The following is an 18,665-nucleotide window of genomic DNA, read 5'->3' as shown; positions in this document are numbered from 1 at the left end:
CTAAAAAATAACTAAGACGTTTGTAACTGTTATCATGGCCTCCTCCTAATCTGTAATTTCATCCTGAACTGCTGAGATGGTTCTTCTGATGTTGGTAGTGGTGTTGCTTGACTCTCCACTTCATTCCTTGGTGGTTGAGTTATTTGAGTTTCAACAGTTGGTGCATTCTCAACAGTTTCAGCAGTTGGTGCATTCTCAACAGTTTCAGCAGTTGGTGCATTCTCAGCAGTTTGGGCATCTGGTGCAGTCTCAGCAGGTGTTGTAGTATGCTCATCCACAGGCTTATCTAGGCAATTGTTCCTGTTATGTCCAATCTGACGGCATATGCTACATTTTTTTTCTATGACCTCCTTTGCTGATTTGTGTGTTATCCTTTCTCAACTCCCACTCTTCCAGCCTTCTTTTTTTCTTGGGTCTTCCTGGTAAGATCCTCTTATGTGGTGGATGGACGTCAGGGTAGGGAGTTCTTTCCCATAAGACTTCACCATTGACTGGAAAGATGATGGATTGATATATTTCTTCATAGGTGGATCTCCTGAAACAGATTGGTATGAAGTCCTCAACATTGACATTGATGAAATTCATTGCTGCAATAGCATGGCAGCAAGGGATAGCAGTCAGAAGTCATTTCCTACAGCTGCAATGTTGAGCATCCACATTCACTGTGTACTTATCTCCAACCATCGATATGTGCCTCACTTCAAATAGCTTTTCTCCTGACCAACTGCAAATATCAATACACATATCAGTACACAAATAAGTTGATTGTGTTAAAAAAAGACAAAAATCTAACCTTGGGATCCAATATTTGGTTAACTCTTTTTCCTTATGTAGTCTGTCAAGGACCTTGGGGCAAATGTTTCCTTCAAAAGTTGTAACTTTTTTTCTCTTGGTAACCCACTTTTCCATTAAATAAACTCTGATTTCCTCGAGCATGGTTATTATGGGTTTGCCTCTTGCATCCACCATGACACTATTAAAAGCTTCACTCATATTGTTGACAATTGTGTCGCATATGGCTCGACCAGAACCTACATAAATAATAGCATCAGTATTGATATCAGGTATTTGTACATAAATCAGGTATTTGTACAAAAATCAGGTATTTGTACAGAAATCAGGTATTTGTATAGAAATAAGGTATTTGTACAGTAGAGATACCTTGAAGGTATAACAATAAGATATCTGTAAGCATCAATATTTAACTCTTTAATTGTTAACATCACTCTTTCCCAAACTGCTGGGTGTATGCTTCTAGCAGCCTTCCACATGAGTATCTTTAATTTTTGGCCAGAGAATCTTTTTCTGAAATTTGCATACAGATGCCTCATGCAAAACCTGTGCTCAACAGTCGGTAATAGGTCCTGAATGGCAGGCACTAATCCCTGTGCAATGATAAGATTATTAGTACTTACAACATTAAACAAAAATGAATAAATTTAACATATATTAAACATACCTTTTGTTGGTCAGACATAAAGGTCATTGTCCCACACACGTCAATACCTCCAAGATCACCAATAAGCAATTCCAAGAACCATGTCCAAGTTTCTTTATTTTGAACTTCCACAACAGCATACGCTAAGGGCAGTAACTAATCATTAGCATCTCTACCCACAGCACTCAACAACTCACCTCCGTATTTTCCTTTTAAAAAATAACCATCCAAACCTATGATGGGTCTACAGAAGACAAAGGAATCTTTACATGCTTTTAAACAAGAGTAAAACCTCTGAAAAATTGCTTCATCATTATCATTTTCCACTTTGATTTTTATAGTTGATCCGGGATTACATTTTAGTAATTCATGTGCATAGTCGTAGATTCTTTTATATTGCTCTTTAAATGACCCATCTACTATATCTGCAGCCATTGCCCTTGCTTTACGAGCTGTTGATATTGACACATGTGTATTCCATTTTCTTAAAGCCCTTTGTCTTACGTCATTTATCTTTAGCTTTGGATTCTCTATTAGAGTTTGGTCCAAGGTTTCACTAAGCCACTTTGCTTTAATGATATTAATCTTGAACTCCTTGCTACAAGAATGAACATCAAGTAGTTTCCTTAATTGCCAAATCTTACGGCTACGAACATAGGAACAATATGCGGACCATTGACATTTATTTTGTGCACCTAAACAACCAACCCTAACTCGCTTACTATCATTTTTCAAGAATTTCAGATTTCTCCCTGCATGAATAACATAAGCCCTAATGGCATCCTTGAAGTGGTTGTTGTTTAGAAAAATAGTTCCTACTTCCCATTTTTAATCCGCTATACTTTTTGGCATTACAAATGTTTGGAATGGACCACATCTTGTCCTTTCATCATTATTTTCTTCATCCCCAACTGTTTCACTCTCGCTATTTGGCCCACTAAGTAATTCTTCTGAATGCCATTCATCATTAGATAACTCGATTAAATGACATGCTCTATTTTCAAATTTACCTCTGCTAGAATCATCACTTTCAGGCATAGTTTCCACTTCAATTTCACCTTCCACTTCAACATCACTATTCAGACCACTGGCATCCCCAATCTCTACTTCAGCAGCCTCTTCATGGGCCTCTACTTCACCACCATGGTGGACAATAACATCGAACCTATCATCACTCATTGCCCTAAAGTAAATTAAACAGATAAAAAAGATGTATTATTAAGCCTACTTTAACACAATGGGGGACCACTGCTATAATCAATTACAAATAAAATAATGGGGACCATTACACCAACATCGACAACCAACAAACAAACCAACTAAAATAATACCCCATTGAACCCCACCTACAGACACAAACTACACAAAATCATGGAAGTAATTTAGAAACCATGCAGAACATCACAACAATCGAAAGACAAACAAACCCAAAAATAGAATTATGAAAACCCTAACCCACGAGCAAACACAACCCAGAAAACCCTAAACCCACTTACCTCGTTGATGGTGATTAACTGGAAAATTGAAATGAAGAGTGCAACTGCAATCCAATGATGAAATGACAAGTATTAGCTACTTCCTCTACAAATCTGAGCTCAAGAAAGACGAAAATGAAGAAATTTCCCTAATTGCAAAATTTCCCATAAATTGAAAAATTAACGTTAATTAGCCACCTGTACAGTACATGTAACACACCCTAATACAAATTGTGCCACATGTACAATGTTCCGTTAATGATTTAAACGGCGTTACAAAAAAGGACCAAATAAAACACGAATTACGAAAATGAGGATCATTCTTAACATTCGATAAAAATGATGACCATTTTAAACACTTTGTGAAAATCAAAACCATCCGCAACAAACACTACGAAAATAAGGATAAAAAGGTATTAAGCCAATTTAAAATCAATAAATAAGTAAGTCGTGCACAAATCACACATTTTTTTTATGTATGTTGTACACAACTATGAATTTATTAATTCTATTTTTAAATATATGAAAGAATGAAGGAGAAAAAAATATAAGAAATATAAAAAAAATGGTTACAGTCATATTAAACTTCAATGTATATTTTAAATGTATTTTATGTTCTTTATTTCATGCATGATTTCTCGTTTCTTTAAAAGAATTGCAAGTCATTTTCTCCCAACGATTTTATGTTTTTAGAAAACATAATTAACAATTCCAATATGACTTTCTAGGTCTATACTTTTGCAATGAAAGTCATGTTCTTGTGCACTACTTCCTTACTTATTTTAGATTAATACCAAAACGCTGTAAATATAACCTAGGGATGTCAACGGAACGGGTAGGGTACGGGTAGCAGCTCCCCCGTACCCTACCTGCTGGATAAATATTTGTCCCGTATCCGTATACATATCTGTTGGGTATCCGTTATGTGGGTACCCGCCTATTTTTTTCATATCCGCGGGTATCCACGGGTATCCGCAGGTATTTGCAAAATTATTTAAAAAACAAATATTTAATCACATTCAAATAAAATAAAATAAAATACATCACTGTCATAAATTTTAAATAAAGTTCAAATAAACTCAAGTTGATACAAGTCCAAATAATTGTAAAAGTAAATATGAAATGACATTCAACACAATGAAAATTATTTAGTTAGTGATTTGATCAACAAATTCACTTTCTCCGATTAATTCTAAAAAATATACAAAATAAACAAATAATAAACCTCAATTGCCACGTGCTAAGTATTCTTATCTTGATTCCATCATTTGGCAACAAGCATACCATAAACGTCATTGTTTATAAAAGGTTTGATGTATATGCCCAATTTCAAAGAAAGGGAAGAAAAAAATGTTAAGGGATGTAAGTTTAGCGGGTACGGGTATCCACGGGTACGGATACTATGATACCCGTACCCGCCTCGTTAACATGCGGGTATCAAAAATACTTGTACCCGCGAGTAGCGGGTATCCATTTTTAATATCCGTTTTTTACCCGTTGCGGGTTTTATTCGCGGATATCCGCGGGTACGGATATTTTTGACATCCCTAATATAACCTCTATTATATAAAGTTATTCATGTAAAATAAAATTTGTATTTTTTTAAATGTGTCCATTTTCATAATTTCGATTAAAAATGATATTACTTTAGTATAAAAACCAATATCAATTGAATAATAAAATCAATTATAATATATATTATATTTCGTTGTTAATTATATGTTACGACAATTATCACATTTGAGTAATAAGTATAAGTATATAGTTTATACGGATTTCAGTATACATTTGAATCACACACTAATGTTTTAATTTTATTGTCAAATAAATTAGTTCTACTTAAAACCTGAAACTTGATTGCATATCCGTACTGATACTAAAGAAGATTTCACAATGCAAAAGATGATTATGAATAGGATAATCTAGATTTATTCCTTACTTAGGTTTTGTGAAAATGATTAATTTATAGGAGACGTTAATATGAAGAGACAAGGGAAACAGGGATGTATGGATTTGTTCAATGGAAGAGATATGTATCTTTTTTTCGTATAGAAATTAGAAACTTCGATGATTGGGTGGCGAAGTATAACACAGATCCCGACTTTCTAGAATAGATAAAACAATTGCCATTTGTATGAAGTTTTTACTGTTTTTCTTGAGAAAAACTTTAAAAATATTTTATATATTATGCATAAGCATACTGCTGTCAATAAATATCGATGAATATTATATTGAAATTTCAATTTAAATATCATAAAATATATACTTGATTCAAATGATAAGAATTTATAAATTTTATAACTTTTTAGTTTTTTTACATGATATTATTTTATTTTTATTTTAATTTTTATATTATTTAGTTATTATAATAGTTTATTAATATCTGGATTCAAAGTATCACCTTCTTTCTATGTGTATATTTTGCAAAAAAAAAAGTAAAGAAAAATAAAAAATAAGTGAAAGAGAAAAAAAACGGTGGTGATAAATAGACTGAAATTATGATTATATGGTTGAAAATAATTTAATTTATTATTTATTTGATATTATCAATCTTGTTTTACTTTTATTAAAAAAATAAGGTTTGAAAAGAAAGAAGTTACAATTGGAAAGTCGTGTATTGTACACAATATAATCATTCATGTCATTCTTTGATATACTTTTCAATCAAATAAAGTAAGTTACAAGTTGTTTTTATTTTATTTGTTGCATCTAACCAAATTAATTACTTGTTGTTTGTTTCATAGTCCTTTTTTTTTATTTTGTTTTTACTTTTTCTTATCGTTTAATAGTTTATTAGTTAAAGAAGTTATATAAATTTCTTTAAACCTATTCTCTTTCTTTATAAAAAACTATTATTTTTCTAAAAATATCTCTTTTCAAAATAAATTCATGGCGGGTGTCATTGTTGCATGAAGATTTTATTAAAAAGAAAAATGAAAAATGAAAAAGAAAAAAAAGGGGACAAACAAAACCAAATTCATGATAAAATAGACGGCACACAAAGCTAAAAAAATGTACTTATTATGAAAAACAAAATTCATGATTTTCTTTACGAAAATCATTCCATACTTTAAATTCCATGTTGTTGAACTATTATGAATTAAAATTAATTAATGTAAACCCTACAAATTATTCACAATAGGAGTGAGACATCCTTCAAATAAGGCATATTAGCCAAGGAATCAAATCTCACTTTCATACCAACTTTTAGACCCTTAACAAGAGAAAATTAATTCACAACACAAATATTATAATAATTAACTGGCTCAAACTATGACTGAACAACAGGTTGCACCATAAAAGATTGAATCACAGGCTTCATCATGGGTTCCACCACAAGCTCCATTATGGGTTCCATCGTAGGCTCTACCATAGACTCTACCACTTGAGCTAAAGAGCCTTTAGTCTCATCTTGTGAACCAACACCATTGGACGATAATGTTGTTTTATTTTTACGTCAACTACTCTCTTCCCACAAGAAATAACATTAGAAAAAAAATATTTCCTTTCTGTTTCTCTATATATTTTCCTAATATTTTGACCAATTTATTCATCCATTTAAATATTGAAATGCACCATTGGAGTGCACGATTGGAGTCCTAGAGTACACATCAATCATTCTATCTTATCAAAGTTTGAATTAGAGTAAGTTCATTTTGTAACTTTATCTAAGTCAGTTTAGTGATATGCTTACATGAGGGGGGAACTTGCCTACATGTGACTTTCAGTTCAAGATAAATCTCTACTTGCTAGTGAGCATTTGGATGTGTTCATATTATTGATTTGAGTTTCCTTTATATAGATAGAACATCTTGTAAGAGTTTGATATTGTGGAGCTTGGTAGAGAAAAGGCTCAAATTCAACGAAGGGAAGCCATATGTTTTATTTTTCATAAAATTGGTTGATGATTGTTGCATGAATGAATTTTGAGATAAGATATCATAAGTTGAAATGTTTGAAATTGAGATGTGTGGATGATGATTATTTGGTTATTTTATGTTGATTTGAATGAGTTAGAAGACTCAATGCATTTGAGATTAATTGTTAAAATTTTGAGTTGTCGGATGTTTGAGTTATTGAGTAATTTTAGATCCTTTAGATATATCACCTAAGTCTAGTGGCTTTAATGGAGGTTAAATTTAAATTGAATGAAGTCATGTTAGCATAAGAGTGAATAAAAACATCTGAATAGACAAAGGGAATCAATTGATACAACTAGAAGGTTTTTGCAATTATGTAGAGATAGCTCTAACCGATAGGATATGTATACAAGTTTGCAATTATTTAGCTTGAATTAACATGTCTTAGAACTAGATTATACCCTTTTTATTTGTTAAAGAGAAAAAAACTTAAGTGGAAGCCAATAATACCAAACTGATATACCTATCAGTTTTTTAAGTAGCAAAGACGATACTCACCAAACGATGTACTCGTTGGATGATGTACTCCAAAAAAAGCTTCAGACGATACACTCACTAGGCAAGTCAAACCTACTGAACAAGCTTAGTGGATTTAACTCCCAAGGGTTTAAGTCGTTGGACTATAGTATCATAGTCAAGTGAAAAGTGTTTCGTGAAATCCAAAAAAACCTTCAAACGATACACTCACTAGGCAAGTCAAACCTACTGAGCAAGCTTGGTGGATTTAACTCCCAAGGGTTTAAGTCATTGGACTATAGTATCGTAGTCAAGTGAAAATTGTTTTGTGAAATCTATAAAGCTTAGGGTGGTTGGATCGCTAAGCAAGGTATGTATTCGTTAGATAAGTTTTTTTAGTTTTTGATATAGGATTTGTGATTCAGTTACCTCGCTAAGCTAAAATATATTTGTGAAAATCCAGAGACCTTAAAGGGAATTAGATGTTCAGTGAACCAAGTACTAGTTGAATGATACATTGATTGAGAGAGAAGAAAACCTTTGAATTTTTTTACAGTAATTTTTAGACAAAATGAATGAGAAGTGTGTGGCCTGAGTAGAGTCAAGACTTATGCCATAATCTATTAAGAGCAATACAGGACTGCGGAGAGTTAGGGCATTATGTCGTAATCTATTAAGAGTTGTTGTTGATTTTATATATGTACGTACATGTGATGTTAATAATGTTGTTTCCAAGGAGGAAATCTATGTTGTATAATTATAAGATGTGTATTGAATGGGGACTCTAAAGAAAATTGTCCGACTCTACTAATTTTTGGACTCGTATAAAGGAAGATATTTGGTGGTAAAAGTTGATGGATTTTTTTCCACCTAGAGTGTGTTGTGAAAAAAGATTACATATCCCACAGTTAAAAGAACTTATCCTATCATGAAGGGGATACTAGTGCAATTTTTGCTTTCTAACTCGACCATTATGCCTCAGTTCATGGAGAAACGAGGCATATGAAAACGTAGTGGTATTTTTGAAATTTAAGCAAACTTATATGCCTTGATTCCACACTAACTGAAGCATAATGTGTAAGACCCGTGAAATTTAATTAATTAAATAAATAATTAATTAATAAATCCGGGTAGTGGGAGCCTTTATGGTATTTAATATTGATTGATGTGATGTGGAAAAGTACTAGCTCAAATGGTTAAAAGTACTTAATTGTGTGAGAGGACTTGGGTTTAAGTCCTATGTCTGCCATTTGTGTGTTATTTAATTATTATTATTTTTAATAATATGCTTGATCATGTTGAGTGATAATATAATCATAGAATTATATTAGTCATCCCAAAACATGAATTGGTTGAATGGTTGTCCAATTGATTTGGCATTGACATGGTTATGGGTTTTGTAACATCCTTTTTTTTTTAATAAACTGTATTATTTATTTTAAATAAAACACTTAGAAAATCTTCTATGTTTACTAATGTTTTGTATTTTATTATGATGTAGTTTAAACATTAAAAATATTATTAAATAGGTGTGTGTAAAAAAAAATATATGAAGAATTTTCTAAAAGAGATAAAAAAAATAATATAGAAAAGAAAAAGAAAAAAGAAGAAGAAGAAAGGATAAGAAGATAAGAAGAAAAGAAGAAAAGATAAGAAGAAAAGAAAAAAGAGAGAAGAAGATAAGATGAAGAGATAAGGATTATCTCTTCATTAATGCATGTAATCATGATTTTGAAAGAAAAGATAAGCACATGGCTTGCTTATATATATATGGGATGAGGTTACGTGAAGGTAAGGAAAGAAAGAAAGAAAGGACAAAGAAAAAGAGAAAGAGAAAGAAAGGAGAGAGAGAGAGAAAGAGGAAGAGAAAGAAGAGAGGGAAAGAAAGTATAGAGCAAAGATTCAAAGAGATCTTAGTCCTCTACAAATATTATTAGTGTGCTCTTCAATCAATAAGGTAAGGGGGAGTGAGGTTAAGCTCTTATATATTAATCTTGATAAGCTCATGGGTTTTATATTAATCTTTTATTTATTTTGATTCATATTATTCTATTTACTTTCATTTAACTTATTTTCACTTATTATCCTCTTATATTTATTTTATTTAATCTCTAATTATATACTGATCCTGTTTATTTATTTATTTTATTTAATCTCCAAATATGTATTGATCCTGTTTATTTATTTTATTTAATCTTTAGTTACGCATTGATCCTATTTATTTATTTATTTTTTTTATTTATCTCCAGTTACGCACTGGTCCTATTTATTTATTTTATTTTATTTACCTCCAGTTACGCACTGGTCCTATTTATTTATTTTTTATTTATCTCCAGTTACGCACTGGTCCTATTTATTTATTTTATTTTTATTTATCTCCAGTTACGCATTGGTCCTATTTATTTATTTTTTTATTTTTATCTCCAGATACGCACTGGTCCTATTTATTTATTTTATTTTTATCTCCAGTTATGCACTGGTCCCGTTTAATTTATATTTTTATATTTATTTATAATGTTCTAATCCTTATCTAATTATTTACTTAAAGTTCTTGCTTTGATTCTTATTTTATCATTATTTTATAATTAAAAATAAAAGTAAATGTGAAGTGAAAGTAAATATTATTTTATTCAGTGAGCTTGGATAGAAGAAAATTGCATATACATTTTATCGTTGTTTTATATTCTTTTTATATTGTTTATACAATGACATGAATTGATAGTCATCACATTTTATGACCTTTGAAAATACCCAAGAGTGTGTGTCAGTTAAGTAAGAGTTAAGTCTGGTTTCAATAAGTTGAGATTAAACCAGTGTCAAAGTATTTGTATTTGGGAAGTCACAGTTTGGTACACTGCGGGATGAAAGGCAGGGACCATGGTGGGGTCTAAGGAAGTTTTACCAAGTAGGTGAATATCTGGATAGTTCAGAATAGCGCATTGGACTAGGATATTCATAGGCCAAACTTGGGACTATCTGATACCTGCTCGGCATCGCCAAGGTTAGGTAGTGAGTATATATCTCTTTTGTGAGCCGATGAATGGCTAATATTCTCGAAAAAGAAATAATTATGATTGTACCAATGTTTTATGAGAAATACTCAACTACCTAATCACTTCCCAAAGGAACTTTTGATGTTCAGATTGGATCTTCATAAGTGAAATATGGATCCATATGTCTGGTAAAACAAGATCAAGTTTTGTGGTTGTAGGTCCAAATCTAGGCCCCCGGTGTCTGCATTGTTTGTTGAGTTTATTAAGATTGATATTTAAGGCTTATAAAGACCTCACTCCTTTCATATTTTTCTTTCATATGTACCTGTTGCATGAGCAGAAGAGGAACCTGCTCAATGAGAGTTGTTCGGGATATTATTGGTGGATCTTCTGAAGATTGACTCATGGATAATTTTTATTAATATATTTAGGAGATATTAAAAATACAGATAATCTTCTATTCTGATGTAGAACTCTTAATATTTTACAAATACATATTTTTGTAACATTTCATGAACAATTATAGAGATGTATACTATATATGAAGTTATGTTATTATTAATGTTCTCTCAAGGATAATCTTATGGAAAAAAAAATTATTAATTCCATATCTTTTTATCAAATAATAATTATTTAGTATAGTAGTCGGGGCGTCACATTTAGTGGTATCAGAGCAGTTCCTTCTGTCAAGACCTTGGGTATGGTGTCTTCCATGTTTGTAGTCTCTACTAGTAAGTAGAGGTGCAAGTTGTTTGTTTATACATTTTTCTTGTAAAAGAGAAATGCAAGATAAGTAGACTAATAAAAGTAAGTAATAACAACAATTAATACTTGTAGTAAGGATAAGTTTTAACAATAATTAAAAAAAAAATCTAAAGAAAACTAAGGAAATTGTTCATTCTTTCAGGAAAAGATGGATAACGGACCAAACATTACCAATGGGTTGTTGGAAAGAATGACAATTGTCCTAGAAAATATGAGCCAAAAACAAAATGTTGAACACATGGAAAATCAAGGATTAGAAACGTTTCGCAGGAATAATCCACAAAAATTTAAAGGGGGATTTAATCCTGAAGGTGCTCAGTCATGGATAGCAGAAATTGAGAAAATTTTCATCGCAATGACGTGTGCAGATGCAAATAGAGTCACATTTGCTACATTTATGCTCGTTGAAGAAGCTGAAAATTGGTGGAGATTTACAAAACAACAATTGGAGGATGAAGGGAGACAAATTACTTGGGAAACCTTCAAACAAAAGTTTCTGGAAAAATATTTTCCAGAGGATCTTCGGAGGAGGAAAGAAGTTGAATTCCTTAATCTTCGTTAAGGAATCATGTCTATAGGAGAATATGCAGCAAAGTTTGACGAGTTGTCAAAGTTTTGTCCTTACTTTCATGATAGAGTTGATGAACGTTCCCGTTGTTCTAAGTTTGAAAGTGGACTGAGACCTGATATTAAACAAGCAGTTGGTTATTTAGAGATTTCTTCTTTTCCCACTCTTGTAAACCGTTGTAGGATTTATGAGGATGATACTAAGGCAAGACAAACTCAATGGAGGCAAGGAGGGCCTTTGAGGCATAAAAGAAATGATTTTAATAATAAGAAACCCTACCAACGTCCATCTCATAATTCGTAGAATTCTTCAGGACAAAGACATTCCTCTGCTGCCAATAATTCAGGCATAACCAACTTTATCAAATGTTTCCACTGTGGAGGACCTCATCTGTCAAGAAATTGCACCACAAGGACTATAACTTGCTTCAATTGTGGGAAGTTGGATCATTATCGTAATGAATGCAAAGAGTTAATTAAGGAGCAAGGAAGTGGGGGAAGCAGCAACAGAGGAAATAATCAACTTGGAAGACCAAAGACAACCGGAAGAGTCTTCACGATGAATGGTACTGAAGCTGTTCAATCTGAAGATCTAATCCAAAGTAAATGCATCATAAATGGTCACCTCGTTAATGTGCTATATGATTCAGGTGCTACTCATTCTTTCATATCACATGAATGTGTCAAACATTTAAAGTTACCTGTCTCTTTATTACCATATGATTTAACTGTGTCTAATCCTACCAATGTTCCAGTCACAACTTCACTTGCATGCACAAATTGTCATATTTGTATAGGCAATAGAAGTTTTTCTGTAAATCTTATATGTCTACCCTTGTCTCATTTGGATATTGTTCTTGGAATGGACTGGTTATCTTCCAACCATGTTCTCCTAAACTGTCACGAAAAGACTTTAATTTTTGAATCACACATAAGTGACGTTTTTGACTCAAAAGAATTAAAACAGAGTATTGCCAACCACAATGAAATCCCAAAAGGATCTCAAGTATACATGATCTTAACTTCTTTAAAAGTCAAGGAAATTCCAGACATTAATAAGTTTCCTGTTGTTAGTGAGTATCTTGATGTTTTCCCTGAGGATGTTCCTGGCTTACCTCCACAAAGAGAAATAGAATTCACTATAGACTTGGTACCAGGATCAAGACCTGTGTCTATAGCCCCTTATAGGATGTCACCTCTAGAGTTAGCAGAGTTGAAAAAACAAATAGAAGAATTGTTGGATAAACAATTCATCAAACCTAGTGTTTCTCCCTGGGGTGCACCAGTATTGTTAGTCAAGAAAAAGGATGGCACAATGAGGTTGTGTGTGGATTATCGTCAACTTAACAAAATCACCATTAAAAACAAATACCCTCTACCAAGGATTGATGATTTGATGGATCAATTGAGAGGAGCTGTGGTATATTCCAAAATTGACTTAAAATCTGGCTATCATCAGATTCGAGTCAAGGCGGAAGATATTCAAAAGACAGCATTTAGGACAAGATACGGTCATTATGAGTACTTAGTAATGCCTTTTGGTGTGACCAATGCTCCTGCCATTTTCATGGATTATATGAACCGTATTTTTCATGAATTTTTGGATAAATTTGTGGTTGTTTTCATTGACGACATTTTAATTTATTCCAAAAATCATGAAGAACATGAGAGACATTTGAGGATTGTGTTACAAATTCTAAGAGAGAGACAATTGTATGGAAAATGGTCAAAGTGTGAATTCTGGTTGAAAGAAGTTCAATTTTTAGGACATGTGATATCACAAAATGGCATTGCAGTTGACCCCTCAAAGGTTCAAGCGATATTGCTTTGGGAACAACCAAAGAATATCACAGAAATACGTAGTTTCTTAGGATTGGCAGGCTACTATAGAAAATTCATTGAAGGATTTTCTAAATTAGCATTGCCTTTGACTAAGTTAACACGTAAAGGACAACCTTTCGAATGGAATGAAGCATGTGAGTTTAGTTTTTAAGAGTTGAAGAAAAAATTAACATCTACACCTGTTTTAATCCTTCCTGACCCTACAAAAAATTTTGAGGTATATTGTGATGCATGTGAACAAGGATTAGGATGTGTGTTGATGCAAGAAAGAAAAGTTGCAGCTTATGCTTCACGACAGCTCAAGCAACATGAGCTTAATTATCCTACACATGATTTAGAATTAGCTGCAGTGGTGTTTGCGTTGAAAATATGGAGACATTACTTGTATGGAGCAAGGTTTGAAGTTTTTAGTGACCATAAAAGTTTGAAATACCTTTTTGATCAAAAAGAGCTAAACATGAGACAACGTAGATGGATGAAATTTCTTAAGGATTACGACTTTGAGTTGCAATATCACCCTGGAAAAGCAAATGTTGTTGCGGATGCTTTGAGTCAAAAGTCTATACATGCATCCATGATGATGATGAAGGAATTGGATTTGATAGAATCATTCAGAGACTTGAACTTAGCTGTAAAACTTAGACCTAATAGCATATGCTTAGGAATGTTAAAAATATCAAGTGAATTCTTAGAAGAAATAAAAAGAGCTCAAGAAATAGATAAATTTTTGCAAGAAAAGTTGATAGCAAAAGTTGAAGGAAAAGAATCTGAATTCCACAAGGATTCAAATGGAATCATCAAGTTTAGAGATAGAATTTGCATACCTGCAAAAGAGGAGTTGAGAAAGTTGATAATGGAGGAAGCTCATAAGAGTAGCTTAAGTATTCATCCGGGTGCTACAAAGATGTATCAAGACTTGAAGAAAATGTTTTGGTGGTCTAGGATGAAGAAAGCAATAGTGGAGTTTGTTGCATGTTGTCTAGTGTGTCAGAAAACAAAAGTTGAACATAGAAAGCCTTATGGGGAACTACAATCCTTAGATGTACCGGAATGGAAATGGGAAAGCATATCCATGGATTTTGTGACAGGTTTACCAAAGACTGTGTCTGGTCATGATGCAATTTGGGTCATTGTAGATAGATTAACAAAATCTGCTCACTTTCTACCTATTAATATTAGATTTTCTTTAGAAAAGTTAGCTCATTTGTACATAAAAGAAATTATCAAGCTGCATGGAGTACCCTCTAGTATAATTTCTGATAGAGACCCTCGTTTTACATCTAGATTTGGGGATAGCTTACAAAAACCTTGGGAACAAAAGTTAGGCTTAGTTCAGCTTATCACCCTCAAACTGATGGACAATCAGAAAGGACTATCCAATCTTTAGAAGACTTGTTGAGAGCCTGTGTTTTAGAACAAACTGAAAGTTGGGAGAAATTTCTACCACTTATAGAATTCACTTATAACAACAGTTTCCACTCAAGCATAGGAATGGCTCCATATGAGGCTCTATATGGGAGAAGATGTAAAACCCCGTTGTGTTGGTATGAGAATGGAAATTCCTTGGTTTTGGGTCCAGAGGTAATTCAACAAGCAACTGATAAAATTAAAATGATCAGGGAAAAGATGAAAACTTCTCAAGATAGGCAGAAAAGTTACTATGACAAACGAAGGAAATCCATTGAGTTTGAAGAAGGAGATCATGTTTTCTTGAAAGTTACACCTGTAACTGGGGTTGGTAGAGCTCTCAAATCTAGAAAACTTACACCTAAATTCATAGGTCCTTATCAAATCCTTAAAAGAATTGGTTTTTTCACATACCAAATTGCTTTACCTCCAAACCTTTCAAAACTTCATAATATTTTTCATGTGTCTCAACTTCGTAAATATATTCATGACCCTTTTCATGTGATAGAACCTGATATAGTACAAATACGAGAAAACCTTACTTATGATGTGCTTCCTGTGAGGATTAGAGACTGAAGGATTAAACAACTTCGAGGAAAGGACATACCTTTGGTAAAGGTATTGTGGAATCAACAAGATGAAGGTTATGCAACTTGGGAATTAGAAAGTAATATGAGAGAGATGTATCCCCATCTTTTTACAACCACGTGAATTTCGGGGACGAAATTCCTAAAAGGAGGGGAGAAATGTAACATCCTTTTTTTTTAATAAACTATATTATTTATTTTAAATAAAACACTTAGAAAATCTTCTATGTTTACTAATGTTTTGTATTTTATTATGATGTAGTTTAAACATTAAAAATATTATTAAATAGGTGTGAGTAAAAAAAATATATATGAAGAATTTTCTAAAAGAGATAAAAAAAATAATATAGAAAAGAAAAAGAAAAAAGAAGAAGAAGAAAGGATAAGAAGATAAGAAGAAAAGAAGAAAAGATAAGAAGAAAAGAAAAAAGAGATAAGAAGATAAGATGAAGAGATAAGGATTATCTCTTCATTAATGCATGTAATCATGATTTTGAAAGAAAAGATAAGCACATGGCTTGCTTATATATATATGGGATGAGGTTACGTGAAGGTAAGGAAAGAAAGAAAGAAAGGACAAAGAAAAAGAGAAAGAGAAAGAAAGGAGAGAGAGAGAAAGAGGAAGAGAAAGAAGAGAGGGAAAGAAAGTATAGAGCTTAGGGTGGTTGGATCGCTAAGCAAGGTATGTATTCGTTAGATAAGTTTTTTTAGTTTTTGATATAGGATTTGTGATTCAGTTACCTCGCTAAGCTAAAATATATTTGTGAAAATCCAGAGACCTTAAAGGGAATTAGATGTTGAGTGAACCAAGTACTAGTTGAATGATACATTGATTGAGAGAGAAGAAAACCTTTGAATTTTTTTACAGTAATTTTTAGACAAAATGAATGAGAAGTGTGTGGCCTGAGTAGAGTCAAGACTTATGCCATAATCTATTAAGAGCAATACAGGAATGTGGAGAGTTAGGGCATTATGTCGTAATCTATTAAGAGTTGTTGTTGATTTTATATATGTACGTACATGTGATGTTAATAATGTTGTTTCCAAGGAGGAAATCTATGTTGTATAATTATAAGATGTGTATTGAATGGGGACTCTAAAGAAAATTGTCCGACTCTACTAATTTTTGGACTCGTATAAAGGAAGATATTTGGTGGTAAAAGTTGATGGATTTTTTTCCACCTAGAGTGTGTTGTGAAAAAAGATTACATATCCCACAGTTAAAAGAACTTATCCTATCATGAAGGGGATACTAGTGCAATTTTTGCTTTCTAACTCGACCATTATGCCTCAGTTCATGGAGAAACGAGGCATATGAAAACGTAGTGGTATTTTTGAAATTTAAGCAAACTTATATGCCTTGATTCCACACTAACTGAAGCATAATGTGTAAGACCCGTGAAATTTAATTAATTAAATAAATAATTAATTAATAAATCCGGGTAGTGGGAGCCTTTATGGTATTTAATATTGATTGATGTGATGTGGAAAAGTACTAGCTCAAATGGTTAAAAGTACTTAATTGTGTGAGAGGACTTGGGTTTAAGTCCTATGTCTGCCATTTGTGTGTTATTTAATTATTATTATTTTTAATAATATGCTTGATCATGTTGAGTGATAATATAATCATAGAATTATATTAGTCATCCCAAAACATGAATTGGTTGAATGGTTGTCCAATTGATTTGGCATTGACATGGTTTTGGGTTTTGTAACATCCTTTTTTTTTTAATAAACTGTATTATTTATTTTAAATAAAACACTTAGAAAATCTTCTATGTTTACTAATGTTTTGTATTTTATTATGATGTAGTTTAAACATTAAAAATATTATTAAATAGGTGTGTGTAAAAAAAAAAATATATGAAGAATTTTCTAAAAGAGATAAAAAAAATAATATAGAAAAGAAAAAGAAAAAAGAAGAAGAAGAAAGGATAAGAAGATAAGAAGAAAAGAAGAAAAGATAAGAAGAAAAGAAAAAAGAGAGAAGAAGATAAGATGAAGAGATAAGGATTATCTCTTCATTAATGCATGTAATCATGATTTTGAAAGAAAAGATAAGCACATGGCTTGCTTATATATATATGGGATGAGGTTACGTGAAGGTAAGGAAAGAAAGAAAGAAAGGACAAAGAAAAACAGAAAGAGAAAGAAAGGAGAGAGAGAGAGAAAGAGGAAGAGAAAGAAGAGAGGGAAAGAAAGTATAGAGCAAAGATTCAAAGAGATCTTAGTCCTCTACAAATATTATTAGTGTGCTCTTCAATCAATAAGGTAAGGGGGAGTGAGGTTAAGCTCTTATATATTAATCTTGATAAGCTCATGGGTTTTATATTAATCTTTTATTTATTTTGATTCATATTATTCTATTTACTTTCATTTAACTTATTTTCACTTATTATCCTCTTATATTTATTTTATTTAATCTCTAATTATATACTGATCCTGTTTATTTATTTATTTTATTTAATCTCCAAATATGTATTGATCCTGTTTATTTATTTTATTTAATCTTTAGTTACGCATTGATCCTATTTATTTATTTATTTTTTTTATTTATCTCCAGTTACGCACTGGTCCTATTTATTTATTTTATTTTATTTACCTCCAGTTACGCACTGGTCCTATTTATTTATTTTTTATTTATCTCCAGTTACGCACTGGTCCTATTTATTTATTTTATTTTTATTTATCTCCAGTTACGCATTGGTCCTATTTATTTATTTTTTTATTTTTATCTCCAGATACGCACTGGTCCTATTTATTTATTTTATTTTTATCTCCAGTTATGCACTGGTCCCGTTTAATTTATATTTTTATATTTATTTATAATGTTCTAATCCTTATCTAATTATTTACTTAAAGTTCTTGCTTTGATTCTTATTTTATCATTATTTTATAATTAAAAATAAAAGTAAATGTGAAGTGAAAGTAAATATTATTTTATTCAGTGAGCTTGGATAGAAGAAAATTGCATATACATTTTATCGTTGTTTTATATTCTTTTTATATTGTTTATACAATGACATGAATTGATAGTCATCACATTTTATGACCTTTGAAAATACCCAAGAGTGTGTGTCAGTTAAGTAAGAGTTAAGTCTGGTTTCAATAAGTTGAGATTAAACCAGTGTCAAAGTATTTGTATTTGGGAAGTCACAGTTTGGTACACTGCGGGATGAAAGGCAGGGACCATGGTGGGGTCTAAGGAAGTTTTA

The 18,665-nt window shown here is 31.8% G+C and overlaps 2 protein-coding genes across 2 annotated transcripts; one reads left to right on the top strand and one right to left on the bottom strand.

Annotated features, from left to right (window-relative positions):
• Positions 1-624: 624 nt before the first annotated feature.
• On the bottom strand, positions 625-2,617 carry LOC114175193 (uncharacterized). Its single transcript, XM_028059956.2, has 6 exons — positions 2,281-2,617; positions 1,636-2,190; positions 1,460-1,581; positions 1,151-1,385; positions 794-1,031; positions 625-724 (listed from the first exon to the last, which is right to left on the bottom strand). Exons 1-6 carry the CDS (start codon positions 2,615-2,617, stop codon positions 625-627), a joined length of 1,587 nt encoding a protein of 528 aa, XP_027915757.2.
• An 8,998-nt stretch (positions 2,618-11,615) lies between these two features.
• On the top strand, positions 11,616-14,843 carry LOC146887622 (uncharacterized). The gene is made up of 4 exons (XM_085670309.1): positions 11,616-11,819; positions 11,919-12,899; positions 13,674-14,087; positions 14,196-14,843. The coding sequence occupies exons 1-4, from the start codon at positions 11,616-11,618 to the stop codon at positions 14,841-14,843; spliced, it is 2,247 nt and encodes a 748-aa protein (XP_085526435.1).
• The last annotated feature ends 3,822 nt before the right edge of the window (positions 14,844-18,665 follow it).

This window comes from Vigna unguiculata, chromosome 3 (genome assembly GCF_037176805.1).
Source record: "Vigna unguiculata cultivar grain cowpea cultivar isolate G323 ecotype 2 chromosome 3, ASM3717680v1, whole genome shotgun sequence".
NCBI classification, from domain to species: domain Eukaryota; kingdom Viridiplantae; phylum Streptophyta; class Magnoliopsida; order Fabales; family Fabaceae; genus Vigna; species Vigna unguiculata.
Note: the sequence above shows the minus strand (reverse complement) of the source record. Positions and strands in the feature narration are given on the sequence as shown.

Bases quoted from the DNA above. Each gene is read 5' to 3' on its own strand.
- LOC146887622 (XM_085670309.1), top strand. From the start codon at position 11,616: ATGTCTATAGGAGAATATGCAGCAAAGTTTGACGAGTTGTCAAAGTTT. The intron at 11,820-11,918 runs GCAAGACAAACT...CATAATTCGTAG, and splicing joins TTTATGAGGATGATACTAAG to AATTCTTCAGGACAAAGACA. The intron at 12,900-13,673 runs GTATTGTTAGTC...AAAAATTTTGAG, and splicing joins TTTCTCCCTGGGGTGCACCA to GTATATTGTGATGCATGTGA.
- LOC114175193 (XM_028059956.2), bottom strand. From the start codon at position 2,617: ATGAGTGATGATAGGTTCGATGTTATTGTCCACCATGGTGGTGAAGTA. The intron at 2,191-2,280 runs GTATAGCGGATT...TTATTCATGCAG, and splicing joins AACATTTGTAATGCCAAAAA to GGAGAAATCTGAAATTCTTG. The intron at 1,386-1,459 runs GTATGTTTAATA...ATCATTGCACAG, and splicing joins TTATGTCTGACCAACAAAAG to GGATTAGTGCCTGCCATTCA.